Raw genomic sequence first — 14782 nt, 5'->3', positions numbered from 1 at the left:
TGAGGCCAGCCCCAGGGAGAGGATGGGAAGGGGCCAAGCCACCCGGGCCTCCGCTAACCTCGCCTCCCCACCTCTCCCTTCCCTCTCCCTGGTCTCTGCTTCTGAAGACTGAGGAAGGGGGTGCTGGGTGGTGTCTGGGGTTGGCAAATACCAGCTGTCTCACAATGGATCCTGTGGGCACATGTGTCCAGCCCCCAATTGTTTCTCTCTGTTTGAGAGTGTGAGACACTCAACACCCTTTTCCTGAGTCCTGAGTGCAGTCATCAATCTGAGCAACAGAAAAGTCCACCCGCTATCCCACAACATATGGTCAGAGTCTGTCTCTCTACTCAAGTATAAGATATGTGAGAGCAGGTCCTTGCATGTTTTATTCCTCATGGAATCCTTGGCGCCTGGGACAGAGTCCTGTGGGAGCGAACCCATCACCCCTTCCTCTGTCCTGCTTCCACCTCCCACTGTGGCTGCCCACTGCTCCGCAGACACACTCCCCTAGAAAAGCTGTTTCCAGACTAGAATACTTTATTCAAGAGAATCTGGCTTGGCAGTCAGAAAGCCGCTCAGGGGCGGCTGGAGGCACATCCCGGCTGGGGCTCCCTCTTCGCCTGTGTCCCTGAGAGGGGCAGGTGGTGATGCCTTGACCATAAAGCACAATGTTCCAGCATGAGCAGCGGCGGCAAGATGTGAGGAGAGCCCGAGGGGACCAGGAGTGGCCGAGACCCCCAGGCAGCCACCAGTCTCCAGAGCCCCACTTTCGGATCTCCAGGGCGCCGGGCTGCTGCCAGGTGGAGGAAGCAGCAGGACTCCTCTGTCTGCTGCCTGCCTTCCCACCCAGCCTGCGCCCGTCCACCCCCACGTTGTTGGCCCGGAGCCCCGAAAACCAGGGCTGCTGGTCCACGGGGAGCCCAAGGCTCAGGCACAGGCGGCCGCTCCCGGGAAGCCCGCTGGGGCCTGGCTTGCCCCTCTCAAAGCCACAGGTCTTGCTTCTCCGGCTGATGCACACGTGGGTCTGCGGCTGCCTCCTTTCTTTCTCTCACGTTTTGTTTAAGGCACTGAATTCCTGAGGGTCCTGTCCCTCCCTGCCCCTCACCTTGGAGGGAGCAAGTCATTCAGCAGGGATACAATTGGCTAATAAATAGAGGGCAGGTGTCAGCAGGGAGGTAACTGAGTGTGGCCATAATAAATACAGGAGCCGGGGCGAGGCGTCTCTCCTCTGAGGGGCCGGTTACCTCTGGGGAACCGTATGGCCGCACCTGCCAGAGACCAAACACAGAAAGGGGGTGTCAGCACCCCGTGAGGGTGGGGTCCCTCCTACGGGAGAGGGGCCCAACCTGGAGGGAAAGCTTGGACAGGGAGCACAGGGAGACTGTGGCATTCCTGAGTCTCTGCTTGCACCCAGGCCGAGAAGCTAGGCGTTCCCCTCCACCAAGCGCTTACCCGGGTGCCCAGCCCTGTGCTAAGCACTTTTTCAGGCCCTTTGACAACAGTTCTATGAGGAAGACCCTTTTATCACTTCCCTTTCGAAGACAAAAACAAAAAGCCCCCAAACAACCTAAGGCTCAGAGATGGTAAGAAACTTGCCCGAGGACACACAGATACTGTTAGGGAGCCAACTCTGAACCCAGTCTGGCTCCACGCAATGCCGCCTCTGGTTACTCTGGGACGGCAGTCTCCTCCTGGGGGTAGAGGCAACCCTAGATGTGCACGGAGATTGTCCAAGGGGTATGTGAGCACTGAAGGCATTAAGAGAATCCGTTTTCAGCCTCCATATATCCTCTGCCTGAAAACTGTCTGTGTGAGAAAGTACCTGAGGTCTGCTTTCCCACCACCCTGCCCACAACTGCCCTGTTCCCTTTGGGAAGGAAAGAAGCATCTTGTCCCTTCCTAATCCAGGTCAGCACTTAGCCCCAGGGTGAGACTCCAGGGGTGGGGACAGTGAACAAAAGGACAACTTGAGATATTGCTCTAAGTGTTGAGAAAGGAGATAGGACCCACTACTCAGCCGCAGCTATGGCTTTTGCAAGTCAAGTGGTTTCCCAGTCTTTGCTTTCAACCAAACCAAAGAACAACTGAACTGAATTGTCAGCTAATATGTCAAGAGGAGTGATTTTTGTAAGCAGATCACCTTGGGGCTTTTGGCAAAGAATTTGGAAGGAGTTCAACTGACTGTGTGACATCTCATCCCATTTGCTTATTTATGGGAGCACGGTTGCTCAACCTTTCCATCTATTAAAAAATGAGAATGGAATTAATGCTGAATCCTGTCTCAGGCTGGCAGGAGGGAACATTCATTAATGGATTCATTAACTAATTAAAAAGAGGTAGCCACCTCCATCTTATTGAGATGCACTTCTGGTAAGATTGATTATACTTTTATGTTTTGCATTTATTAAAACATGATGTATTTGTGCTGTTTTGATCAATTGGTACTACTAATAATTATTGTGATAATTTATTCCAGGGGAGAACTTAATTTATTGTTTTCTGTTCACGGGAAAATTGAAAATAATTCAAATTTATATACCATTGTCATGACAGATAAATATGACAAGGTGATATCATGGACTTTTGAACATTTGGCCATATTAAGTTAGGCTGAAACTCTGTGGGGGAAGTAGAAGGGAAATACAAGGTCAAGGGGAAAAGAAGCAAGGTAAATATGCAACCACTAGAGCAGAGCATTCACACTGCTTTTTAAAAGTGAATGATGGTGAGTATTGGAATGGCTTATCCTGTAGGGTAACCTGAAGGACACATAAAGACCCTACTAAAATATTAACATTTATAACATACCAGAAATGATACCCTTTGCAATGATTTATAATTTTGATGAAAAAGTTCAATGTCAACTTAAAAATAAGAACAGGAGCATGGGAGTTTTTCAAATTCTTTCACAAGATTCCCAAATGAGAGGTCTTGGGGACCACTGTCCTGGCAGATGGAGCAACGAGACACTTTTTATCTGAGGCCGCCTGGCAGGGGTTGGGGGAGCCCCACATAGGCTCCTCCTTCAAGTCCATGTCTGGGGCCAAGGGAGAGATGAGGGCCACTCACATTCGGGGTGCCAACATACCCGGAATCCCTGCCTTCATGGAATGCGGTGGAAGTCTCTGTTCATGGAGGGGAGGGCTCATGGGGTGGGACATGGGTAGGAGACGATCTCCTGGAGTCTGGCAGTGGCAAGAGATGGGCTCTACAGGAGAGCCCTCGTGCGACTGAATTTCTGTGCATGTGAAACAGCTTCACTATTTACTCTTACAGATTTGGGTTTTCCCCTCTCTCACCCTCTCCCAGCCACACGCGGGCGGGAGCTCCAACCTGCAGGTGTGAAGCCAAGATGGGTAGGTGACATTGAGATGCAGAGAGGAAGCTAGTGGACCCTCAAGGTCCCCTGCGTTGGGGGGAGGGTAGCAAAAATGCCAGCCTAGGAGCCAGTGGGGGGTGGGCCTGTACCTCCCCAGGGCCACCAGGAAGTAGCCCTGGATACGTTTTCAGCTGTTGGACTTTGCATCACTAGAACGTAAGCACTGTAAGAGCAAGAATGGTGTTGGTTTGTTCACTGAGATACCTGGCGCACAGTAAGTGCTTGGCAGGTGTCTGGACAATGGCTCAATGCTCTCCTCCTTCTACACATAGAGGGAAACGAGGCTCAGAGAGGTGACATGACTTTCTCAAGGCCATGCAGGGACTCAGGTCTCAGCTCACTTAAGAACCAAGGTCCCCTGATGCTTCCTGGGCCCTAGATTCTCTAGGAGACGCTTGCTCCCTATTCTGCCCCAAGACTGCCTTGGGCCTGGTTTCTCCCCTTCCCGACCACTGATCCCTGCTGGCAGGGCAGGGGCTCCCCTCTGGCCCAGGCTCCTTGCCATCCCTGGTCCCCCGCTCCGCACACTCACAGGTGGCAGTCTGTGGGTCTCTGCTTCTCTCTCTTCCTCTTCCCCCTGCCCTTGGGTCTCCTCCTGCAATAAGCCAAAAGCGTCAAGACAAAGTGGCTGGGGGGGCCCCATGCTAGGACAAGGGCTGGCAGGCCCGAAAATAGCCCGGAGCCCCAGCCAGGCTACTTACCTTTCTAGCTTCATATCCTCCAACGGAGGCCTGGGAAAACAGAGAGACCAGGGGAGAGTCAGGAAACCAGCCTGTGGGGCTCCCCACCACCCCCACATCTCTTAGACCTCCAGAGCCCTGGTCCTGCAGTTAGTGCTGACACCACCAGGGGGCAGGGTGGAGCCAGGGAGGGAGGAATGGTCTGGGCTTCAGCTTCCACTGTAGGCTCTTGTGACCCCACCAAGAGAGAGAAGAATCTCCTCTAGGGGCCCCTTTCCACACCCTGATGCACCACCTAGCCTCTTGGCATCAAGTCTGTGGACTTGTGAGTTTGTTCTCTGCTGACTTTCTCTGTTCACTTCCTTCCCTTGTACCTGCCCTTCCTCTCAGAGTGCATTCTGGGAGTTTCTGCGAGGACAGTGAGCGAAAGGCAAGGCCCTGGACCGGGGGATGGTTGCCCCCAGCGAAGGCTGCCCAGCAGGGCACTACTATCACCCCCACCCTGGGGACTTTTGCAGCTGCAGGCAATAGTAGGGAGAGTCCGTGAGGGGGCGGAGGGAAGGGAGGTGAGCACAAGCCCCAGTCACCAGGCATATCCTGGCTCAGCCTCCAGGGCTGTGGCGGGTGGCCCAGAAGTGAGAAGAAAGGTGTCCCTGTTGCCCAGCCCGCTGAAAGGGGACAGGGCCTCAGTCTCCCCTGGGAACAGGGGTGGGGGCATGGGCAGTGTGGTAAGAGTCAGCTTTGGCACCAGGGAATATGCTGCCCCAGGCTGGCTATCTCCCCTGGGAGCCAGCACCGGGCACTGCTTGGGCCTCTTGGACTGCCTGGTCATGTCTCTGCCATCTCGGGCCAGGAAGAGACACTCTTGGAACCTCAGTCTCTCCAGTCTGCCTGCCCCAAAAGAGTGGCTGTGAGGGGCAAAGGTGACATAGAAGGTGAGAGGCCAGCATGTGGCCCTGTGCCCAGGAGGGCTTCACCCCTGACCTGTTGTTGCAGGTCAGGCTGAGCCCTGGCCGGGACGGAAGGGAGGAAATGGATCAAAGCAGGGCCTCCAACAGAGGTACAGGGAAGAGGGCCTAGAGCCTGGGCTCACATCCAAAAGGGGTGTCCAGGGCCCCAGACAGGAGGGGCCCCAGACAGGTGTCCAGGGCAAGCCCAAGACAATACTGGGGCTCCTGAAGAATGTGCTTACAGCCAGGAGAGGTAGCATTAGGGGCGTTAGACAGGCTGGGGTTCACTCACTAGCTGTGGCAAACGATGTAACTGTAAAAGCCTCAGTATCTTCATCTGTAAGATGGGGACAATAGTACCTACCTCCTAGGGTTGTTATGAGAGGAGGGACCCTGCCTGTCTTGCTCACCACTGTATCCCAAGCGTCTAGGATGGTGCCTGGCATACAGTAGGCAATCAATAGATGTTTGCTGAATAAATGGGAAAACATTCCAGGGCCTAGTGTGGTGCTAGGCACGGGAGAGGTGCACACAATACATGGTGGTCCTCTCCCTGTCTTCTGGCCCCAGGACAGGACTCAGGACCGGCTGCCTCCATCCACAGCCCAGCGGTCTCAGGAGAGGACCAGGTTCCAGCCCATCCCTCTCCTCCCTGAGCCTGGCTAAAGTGCCAAGCCTGCTGCCCCTGGTAACTAAGTTTAGGGTGCCCCGGGCGAAGGCAGCAAGTGTCTCTGCCAGGTAGAGGCGTGACTTTAAAGAAAGCCCACCGACTCCTTCCTTCTGCCTCTTTTCTCCTGCCAGACCTCATCCCTCTCCATGCCCCTCAGTTTGGTGTCCCCTTCTCTGAGGAACCAGCTTAGCCCAGAACAAAGTCCAGGTGAGCAATGCCCCCTCCCGCTCCGCCCCCGTCCACACCAGTTCTGGGGCTGCGGCAGCTCCCTCCCAACTCGGAAAGGGGGAGACTGTGCCCCCAGCCCCAGCAAGGTTAGGAAGGAATCCAGGCTTCCTCTGCCCCTCTGGCTTCTTGGGCAGCTGATGGGACCACCTGGCCAAACCGGCCTGTGTGGGGGATAAAAGGCTGCTGCCATGGTCCCCGGCTTCCTTGGTCTCCCTCAGCCAGGAATAGAGTGTTGGAGGGACAGGCAGCCAGTGGGCTGAGGCTGCCAGGGACGAAGGGCCCCTCCCTGCCCCTCCCTGGGGAACCTACCTGCACTGACAGCGGATGTGCTGAGAGAAGGTCAGCTCCACGTAGGAGGGCCGGCCCGTAGAATGGATCATCAGGAGCTTCGGGGAGAGAAGGGTTGGATGCCTGGATTGGTGGACGGCCATGGGTTTCCAGTATTCTCTCTACCCTCTCCTTTCGGGGAGGACCAGACTCCTTGTCTCCCACCAGCCTTTGAATGACGTTCTCTCATTCTGCTCTGAGTGGGGGGCAAACAGCCCTGGCGCCTGTGTGTCCCTCCTCACCCAGAGCCGCCAGCACAGCAATAGCGTAGGAGGGGGGGCCCTGCTCTGGAGTCAGAGAGACCTCTGTGCGATCTTGGTTCCTCTACCCGCTGAGCAAGTGAAATGACACCTCTGAACCTCAGGTTCTTCCTCTGTGCCTTGTGGGACTGAATGTTGGGGTAAGAGAAGTAACATTTATAAGGTGCTTCTCACAGAGCTAGGCCTTCCTGGCAAGTGCTCAGTAAACCACTGTGTGTGTGTGTGTGTGTGTGTGTGTGTGTGTGTGTGTACATGAGTGCAGAGCTCAGGGCGCCAAGTGCTCCTGGTATACACAGGAGCTTCTTGAATCTGGACAGATTTCTTTTCCAAGCTCAGCCAGACATCCCTGGGTCTTGGGGTAGGACCAAGCTAGAGCCCAAGAAAGCTCCTAAGGGAGGAAGGTGGTAATGGAGGAAGGGAGTGGGTACCAAGCTGGCCCAGGGATGTGGGGAGGGGGTTTGTGCAGGGGGAGCACCGCACCAAGGCGGGGAGAGCCCGGGCCTGGGAGTTAGCTGGAGTCCCGTGACCCCCTTCCCTCCTGCGCACCCACCTGCATGGTGACATTGACCGTCTCCACTGGCGTACAGTGCAGGTTTTCGTCTCCACAGCAGCCACTACAGCGCAGCAGGGAGACGCAGGATGGGCTGAACATGTACTCCACCTCATCCGGGTACTCCGACAAGACGTCCACCAGCTTCTCCAGTGCCCGGCAGTAGCTGCGTCCCCACACTTGCTGGAAGGGCACCACTACGAGGGGGTGCAGATAGCTGGGTCAGGCCAGGAGAAGGCTGCTCCTCTAAGCCCCAGTCCCTGCTCCCCAGGGCCTGTGGGCCCTTCCAGCTTCAGCACCCCTGCTCCCTCCTCCGGGAAGCTCCTAGCCAGTGAGCTCCCCATGCTCTGAACTCCTGACATGATGCCTCCCCATGCTGGCCCCACCGCTCATCTGCCACACAGAGATCCTGGTGGAATGGGGTTTCTGTGTCCAGGCTCTCCGCAGATGCCCACATCCCGCCTTGGTGCCGGTGGAGCTCTGAGGAGAGCATCTTGGCAGCTCCTCAGGCCCTCTAGGTCTTTCTCAGGCCTGATCAAGTGCTTCCTCAATCGTGGGGAATTTGCAAAAAACAGTCAGTTCTGCACGATTGACTTGCAGAGTCCCACAGGGAGGGTTAGCTTCCCCCGAGTCCTTATTTCCTGCCCCGCTCCGGGCTAGCTCCTCTACCTGGCAGCCAAGGCCGTGGCCAGCGATGTACTCCAAACCCACTCTCCCTATCAGTAGGACGGGCCCTCACAGCAGGCCCGGCGGCATGGCCGCAACTCCCACCTTTGGGATCTGCTCCTTGTCCCCTTCCTGTTTCTAACCAAATAAAGCCCACCACCCCACCTCCTCTCTGAGGCCCTCTCTGACTTCTCCAGTATGAACAAATGTTCCTCCTTCAAGCAGAATTTGGACTCTAGGGCTTGCCCTATCTTGGCCACTAGTGGCTCTTATCTCCTTTATAACCAAGTCGAGGCTATGTGAGGACAGAGACCCAAGAACCTGGTAAACACAGGCAAAGTAATTACTGACTGATTTAGATGCTAGCTCACTGAGGATTATTAGGGACATCCCTGAGCCCCTCCAGGTCCTGGTGTGGTCATGACTAGGATCTTGTGTGGATTGATCCAGAATCTCTCAAAAGATGCTGTTCCTTCAGGAGAAGGCCTGGGTCCTGGTCCCCAACAGAGGCTCATAGGAAGTGAGTAGTTAGAGCTAGGCAACCTGGGCTTCTTTCTGGTCCTGGCCCCATCCTGGCTGTGTGACCTTGGGGAGGTCACTTAACCTTTTTGGGTATATCAGTTTCCTCACCCGAGGGAAAACAAGAAGGCTGGGAATAGATGGTTGCTAAGGTCTCTCTGGACTCTGACAGACGGTCTGAGATTCTGTGCATGCAACCCAGCCCAGCCTTGAGACCGTGGGCAGAGAAACATCTCCAACTCTGGGTCATCCTGCCCTACACCTGATGGTTGTCCTCAGCTGGTGGGGGAGGACAGGCAGGCCAGCTGGACCCTGCAGCGTCTGCCCCACAGCAGTGGCCTCTCCTGGCAGCCCCTCAATTCTTCCCATGGTCTTTCCTAGGAGGCAGAAGGGGCCAAAGTCCATTCCACTGAGCCTGCAAGGCCTAGTCTCAGGGTAATCTCAGAGGAAAAATAAACTTCAGCCCTAGCAGAGGCCCTTGGGAAAGGCCTGCAAGCTGGTGGAAAATACCCAAGAGGCAGTATGTCCATGTGGAGTTGGCCAAGGCAGCCACAGAGGCAATAAACTGCTTATCTGAGTGTCTGCTGCTCCATCCATCCTGTCTACTTTGGGGGTTCTAGGGACTGGGCCTGGGGACAGGTAGGGGATCGGATGCCTCCCCTGATCCTATCTCTCCAGGTCACAGGGATACCCTCCCCAGACCCAAGTGGGACACAAGACCCTCTCCCTGTAAGCAGCCACAGAGCCCCGGGGAAGTGAGCCTGTGCAGTGCAAGGTCAGGGGAGCATCTCCCTATTTTAACTCCATGAGCACATGTTTAGTCTAAAATCCACGAACACTACGTAACTCTGAATGTTTAATCTCTGCCACGGACAACATAAATAACAGCAGAGGAACAGCCAGCTGCCAAAGTGCCATAGAAAGCTCGGTCTCGGGATCCCTGGGTGGCTCAGCGGTTTAGCGCCTGCCTTCGGCCCAGGGCATGATCCTGGAGTCCCGGGATCGAGTACCGCATGGGGCCTGCTTCTCCCTCTGCCTGTGTTCTCTGCCTCTCTTTCTCTCTGTGTTTGTCTTTCATGAATAAATAAATAAAATCTTTTAAAAAAAGAAAGCTCAGTCTCCTGCTCTGGGACCAGCCATTGGAGGGTCAGCAGCAGAGAAGGGGCTCCTCACCCCTGCCCCTTCCCCACAAGACACCCCCCTCCCCCCCCGCCGCCCCGCGACCCAGCTGGGCTGGCAGGCTGCAGCCAGTTAAGCAGAGCTGCCTGGGTCTGGTGGCAGAAAAGATCTCCCTTCCTCATCCCACACCACGCCATGCAGAAGGTGTCAACGGGACCCAGGCTCCAGGGCCCTGAAATCTGTCACTTTCTGGGCCATGTGGCCAGGTCATGTGGAGAGAAGGGGTAGAGGGCTAAGAAGGAGGTAGGCTGAGCCCAGCTGACCTGGTGGCTACCAGGAAAGAGGGCATTTGATCCCTGGAGGCCACTTTCTAGGCATGTGGGAAAAACAGAGGAAGCTATGTGAGGGGGCAGCATGAGGGGCTGGTTCCCAGAGTGTGGGGGCTGCTCCCAGATGGGGGCCAAGCCCCTCAGACTGAACTCTGCTCGGCTGCTCCTGAGAGCACTTCCTCTGGCCCCGGACCTGCTCCAGAGGTAAGAGGAACTGGAGACCGTGGCTCTGTCGGGCACCTGGCCAGGGCTGGACAGTCCCATGGGGCTGCCGCCGGCGCCTCAAGGCGGCTCTCAGCAAATCTCTTGCCAGCCCCAGGGGCAAGCCTCCCATTGGGCTCCAGCTGCCTACTCCCCGGGATGGAGGCAACCGAGGAAGGGAAGCGTTTAATCCTGAGAGCAAGCTCCTAGGGAGGGGCCACAGGGCTGGGCAGGGCCCCTGGGCACCAGCCTGAATTCGACAGGTGTCCCCTCCATGGCACTGGCAGGGCACACAGCCAGCCTGCCAAAGGGACATCCTGCTCATGCCTGCTCAGCCATGAGCCGCGGGGAGGCCTGGTGCTATGCACACCGACTTTGCCACGTATACTGAGGAACATGAGAGGCTTTACCAGACTCCCAAGGGCCTCTCTGAGCCTCAGGTTCTTCTGTAAAATGTGGAGAATAATAAGTAATAGTAAAGATCAATGTCCATGGTTGCAAAGTAAAGACCGTGTTGTCTCTTGTCTGGTGTTAGCAAGAGGGGGTGTCATTTTCAGATTGTGGTGACTGCGGTCCAACACTCAAGGTACTTCTCTTGGCCATGATACAGGGTCTCTGACTGATTGGGATGACAGGTGAGCTGCCCTCATGAACTGACACTTCTAAGCCTCCTCACCCCTGTCCCTGGGAGATATATACTTGTCTGCTCCCCCATGGAGTCACAGAATCCCACAATCTTAGAAAAAGAACCTTGGATAGCATGTAATCTAATGTTCCCATTTTACAGATGAGGAAAGGGAGGCTAGGACTTCTTTGGTAACTGTTGCCTGAAATACACTAAAAACCGTCAAAGAGGCTATGGGGTGGAGATGGCTGATGGGGCCCTCCCCAAATCCCAAGAGCATAATATTGTGCTGGTCCCAGGGGGCAGAGCGTGGAGAGGGAGGGAGTGTCAGTGAAGTTAAGGGCTGCTACCTTCCTCACCTCCTCAGTGCCCGAGGGACCTAGGACTAGTTGCCCAAGGGGCCCAGAAGCATGGCCTGGCCCAGTTGATGCTGGCCACCAGACAGGCAGGGCAGCAGAGGGAGGGTATTTTCAGCTTTCGGAGACTATCACGAGTGTGCGTGTGCACGTCCCTACACGCTCCCTCCTCCATGGCGCCATAGGAAGCCTCAGTAATGGCGTGTGGCTTTGCTGCACGTCCCAGAGAGTCAGGGAGGGAGGAGCGAGGCATGGGGGCTGGCATGGGACTCCTGCCTTCTGCACGTATGTCTCTTTGGCAAATGACACACCCTTTGAAGATTCCCTCTTGATGCAACCCAGGGTGGGGAGTGGAGGGGACAGGGAGGGCACGACTCATGTTCTGTCTGTTTGTAATCAATGGAAAGGCCTGGTCAGATCTCTGCAGCTTTGTCAAGGCTGGGCTTCTGGAAGGTGTCCTCACCCCTCCCTAATCCTCTTGACTGCTTGCCACTGCAACTAGCTCCCGGACCCCTCTCACTGCCTGCATTGCCCTCCAAGACCCCATCTGCCTCCCGACATCATATTGGGAAGGGGCTCCATTCCCACGGGACAGACCCTGGGTATACTGGCCCCAGCCTTACTCTCTGTGCACTGGGATACCCTGGCCCAGGAATACACTTCATTAGGCCTCTAGGTCCCAAAAGAAGGATCTCTCAGGCCCTGCCAACTTTGTCAGCCAGGATGTCAGCCAGCTTGCAGGCTCCTGAACTCCATTATCAGCCTGTACCCATCCTTTATGCCAATCCTTTCTTATCCTCTGCAGAGGACTGGGAGGAGCAGGTTTGGGGAGCTTGTACATCCACAGCCCAGCGTGCTTACCTTCCACCTCTGATGAGCCATTCCCAGCAGACAAGGCCCATTGCTGCAGACAGAAAGGGACAAAGATGAGGGGGTCCACTTTGGGCCTCTGAGCTCTGTGGCCAAGTTGCCAAGAGCATAGAGGTCCCTCTGAGCTCCTTGCCACTGGTGCACACACTCTGCCCTGTCTCAGAGCTAACTCTTTCTGGATGCAACTAAAACCTCACTAGACCCTGGATGGATCCCACCCTTCTCCCTGGCCTCAGTTTCCTCATTTGGAAAGGGTGGGAAGCTAGAGGATTTTGGAGACCCTTTGCCTTCCGTGTCTCAAAGATTTTGCAGACCTTAGGGGTCTCCCTTCTCCCCAGCCCCAGGCCAGGCCTGCTGGGCCCTGTGCAGCACGCATTGGCTAGATGCCAGAGCCCGGGGGAGGTGATCAGCTGGTGGGAGCTGAGGGGCTGGAGCGGGTGGCGCCATGAGCTGGTGCTGCCGGTACGGCTATACCTCAGGCCAGCCCTGCAGCAGACCAGCAGTGGCAGGTATGGGGCTCATCTGTCGCTACAGGGCTGCCCAGCCCACCCGCTCCTCCGCTGGAGCTGGAGACTCCTAGAGCAGCAGGACAGTGCAGAGGGAAGGGATCTCATTGGCTTTGTCAGGATTTCACTGCCCAAGCTGGCTCCCAGCCAGACTCACCCGGCTCCTGGGAAAAAGGCCCTGCTCTCTTCCCCAGGCCCTGCACTCAGGAACTCCAACTGCCCACCCAAGAAAGAGGGCATAGCAGAACCTCTTGTCTTGCCCCCAGCCCACCCAGGAGCCCTGGGCTCACCCAGAGGCCTGGTGCAGGAGGGCTCAGCCTCCCCACCAATGGCCTCTTCAGCTGGCTTCCCTTCCACCAGGCCAGGTCAGAGGTCCTGGGGGCGCCTGCCTGGTCATGGGGCCTCGACCCTGACCACAGGGCCAGGGGCCCGCCTGGGATTAGTGGAGAGATGCTTTTAGCAAAGCCACCAGGGCTCCAGGGGCCAGACAGGAAACCTCCCTCCCTTCCCTGTGGCTTCCCTGCCCCCGCCAAGACAGACCCCGGAGCTGGAGTCTGAGACAGCCGGGCCTGAGGTCTCCTCCCAGAAGACGTGGTCCAGCCTGGCTCCTGGGAAGTGTGTGGACATCCATGGAGGTGCCGCTCCCCCAAGTGGGTCTGTGATTTCAGAACCCCTGCCTCGAGCGCTGGGGGCTGGAAAGATCAGGGGGGCCAGGCTGGGGTTGGGATAGGTCTTACCTGGGGGGGCATAGCAGGCAGTGCCAGCCCAGCCAGGAGCTGCAGGAAGCAAGTGAACAGCCTCATGGCAGGCATCTTCTCAGACGTCCCAAGCCAGGAGGTTCCAAGGGGAAACCACCATGCTTGGCCCCCTGGGGGAGCCCCTGGCACAGGAGGAGAGGACCTCACTGCTGCCTCGAGGTCCCCGCAGGTGGCCGGAGCATCCTCTGGAAGCCCCGGGAGCCTGGGGCCCGCAGGTAGGGCTGGGGCCGGGGCACCTGATGCGGAGCGCCCGGCAGGGCGGGGCGGTGCGGGGCAGGCGGGTCCCCGGGTGGAGCCCGTCGGGCGCCCGGCGCGACCCCGGGGTCTCTCCCGCTGGCCAGGGGAGCTGCAGCCTCCCCCTCCGACAGCAGCTCCCTTCTGGGACGCGGCCCGTTGGCGACCGGGTTTCAAGGGCCGTGAGTGGGGCGGGGCCGCGGGCCAGCCCCGCCCACCGCCGACGAGGCCTGGGAGCGGCCGCCGGGGCGGCTGCGGCGGCGGCGGCGGCGGCGGCGGCGGCGGCGCGGACCGAGCGCGCGGAAGGGGCGCCCGCCCCGCCCCCGGCCGCCGCCCCGCCCGCCGCCGCCCGCCCGCGCCGTGCCCGGTGTCCCGCGGGGCGCCCGTGGCCCCGCGGCCGCGCTCCCGCCCCTCCAGGCCCGCGCGGGGCGGCAGCCAGGTGGGGGAGCCCAGCGACTGCGGCGGGCCCCGGGCCGAGCGGCCCCGCGGGGACGCGGCTCCAGCTCCCGCGCGGGCGGAGGTCGGCCCGGCCCTTGGCGGTGCCACCTGTGCCGCCCCCCCGTCCGGTAGATGAAGAAGCCGAGGTTCCCAGAGTGCCCCTGCCTGTTTAGGTCGTGCGCACACTTGCACTCTTGAAACGTGCGCGCGTGCGTGCCCGTGTGGGTTTGAGGAAACCGACAGAGACAAAAGTGGACTCCAGAGCCGCCTCTCCACCCCGGGCACCCCACCTCCGGCCGGGCACTCAGCAGGGCACCCGGCGGTGGGCGCGGGCTGAGGGTCCAGCACGACTGCCTTCCGTGGCAAGCAGTTTTCTCAGGCCGTCCCACGTGGTTGGGAGAGGGGCCTAGTGCAGCATTTCCTCCCGGTCCCAGGAAAAGGAGGAAATGGTCCAAATCGGCAGGGGTCTGTTTGTCGGTGTGTGACCGTGGAGGTCCACGTGTGCTGGGAGTCTATGTGGTCTGAGTGTGTGTTTCATATATGTACAAGTGCGGCTTTGTGTGGGTCTGGTGTCTCAGTATCTCTGTGCTTGCGTGATTATGTGTGTGTGTGTGTGTGTCCGCTGTGTCTCCAGGTGTGTTTGCAAGTGTGTCTGTGCATTTGTGTGGGATCGTGAGTTTGTTTGCCTGCCTGCATCCTTGTGTGTGTGTCTCTCTGTGTGGGTGAATATCTGGACCGGCTTCCGTGTGAGACTGTACATCTTATTTGTGTGTGCCCTCTTGTGGTCCCTGAGCATTTGTCACCCCCACCACCCTTCATGCACAGCCCACTGGCTCCAAGAACCTGACAGGAGTCATAGATTGGCCTGGGCCTGGGGCGCTGTGGGAGAGGGGGAGGCCTGGGAGGCAGCCCCTACCGCTCACATTCCAGCCAGGAGCGGAGGGGCCAGGGTAGCCCCAGCTCTCACCCCAGTGACCTCTGTGTCCATTGCCTGCCCGCCCACCCACGCAGGCCTGCCAGAGATGCTGCCTCCCTGCCTGGCCAAGCCTGGAGGTCCAAGAGCCAGGGGCCAGTCATCAGCCAGCTACGCGAGGGCTGCAAAGAACCTTCCAACAAGCTCCAACATGCTAGGGCT

General features: G+C 57.9%; 1 protein-coding gene across 2 annotated transcripts; it reads right to left on the bottom strand.

The window, feature by feature from the left end:
* Window positions 1–350: 350 nt before the first annotated feature.
* PGF (placental growth factor) lies at window positions 351–13404 on the bottom strand. Of its 2 annotated transcripts, XM_041760219.1 has the most exons (7): window positions 12955–13404; window positions 11703–11745; window positions 7027–7223; window positions 6199–6275; window positions 4063–4092; window positions 3894–3956; window positions 351–1250 (listed from the first exon to the last, which is right to left on the bottom strand). In XM_041760219.1, the coding sequence occupies exons 1-7, from the start codon at window positions 13027–13029 to the stop codon at window positions 1223–1225; spliced, it is 513 nt and encodes a 170-aa protein (XP_041616153.1). In that variant the 5' UTR covers window positions 13030–13404; the 3' UTR covers window positions 351–1222. The 2 variants fall into 2 exon arrangements, with proteins under 2 accessions (XP_041616153.1, XP_041616155.1); XM_041760221.1 differs by lacking the exon at window positions 3894–3956 and having other exon boundaries at window positions 12955–13403.
* Between the last annotated feature and the right edge of the window lie 1378 nt (window positions 13405–14782).

The sequence above is a fragment of the Vulpes lagopus genome, chromosome 6, assembly GCF_018345385.1.
Source record: "Vulpes lagopus strain Blue_001 chromosome 6, ASM1834538v1, whole genome shotgun sequence".
In the NCBI taxonomy this organism is placed as follows: domain Eukaryota; kingdom Metazoa; phylum Chordata; class Mammalia; order Carnivora; family Canidae; genus Vulpes; species Vulpes lagopus.
Note: the sequence above shows the minus strand (reverse complement) of the source record. Positions and strands in the feature narration are given on the sequence as shown.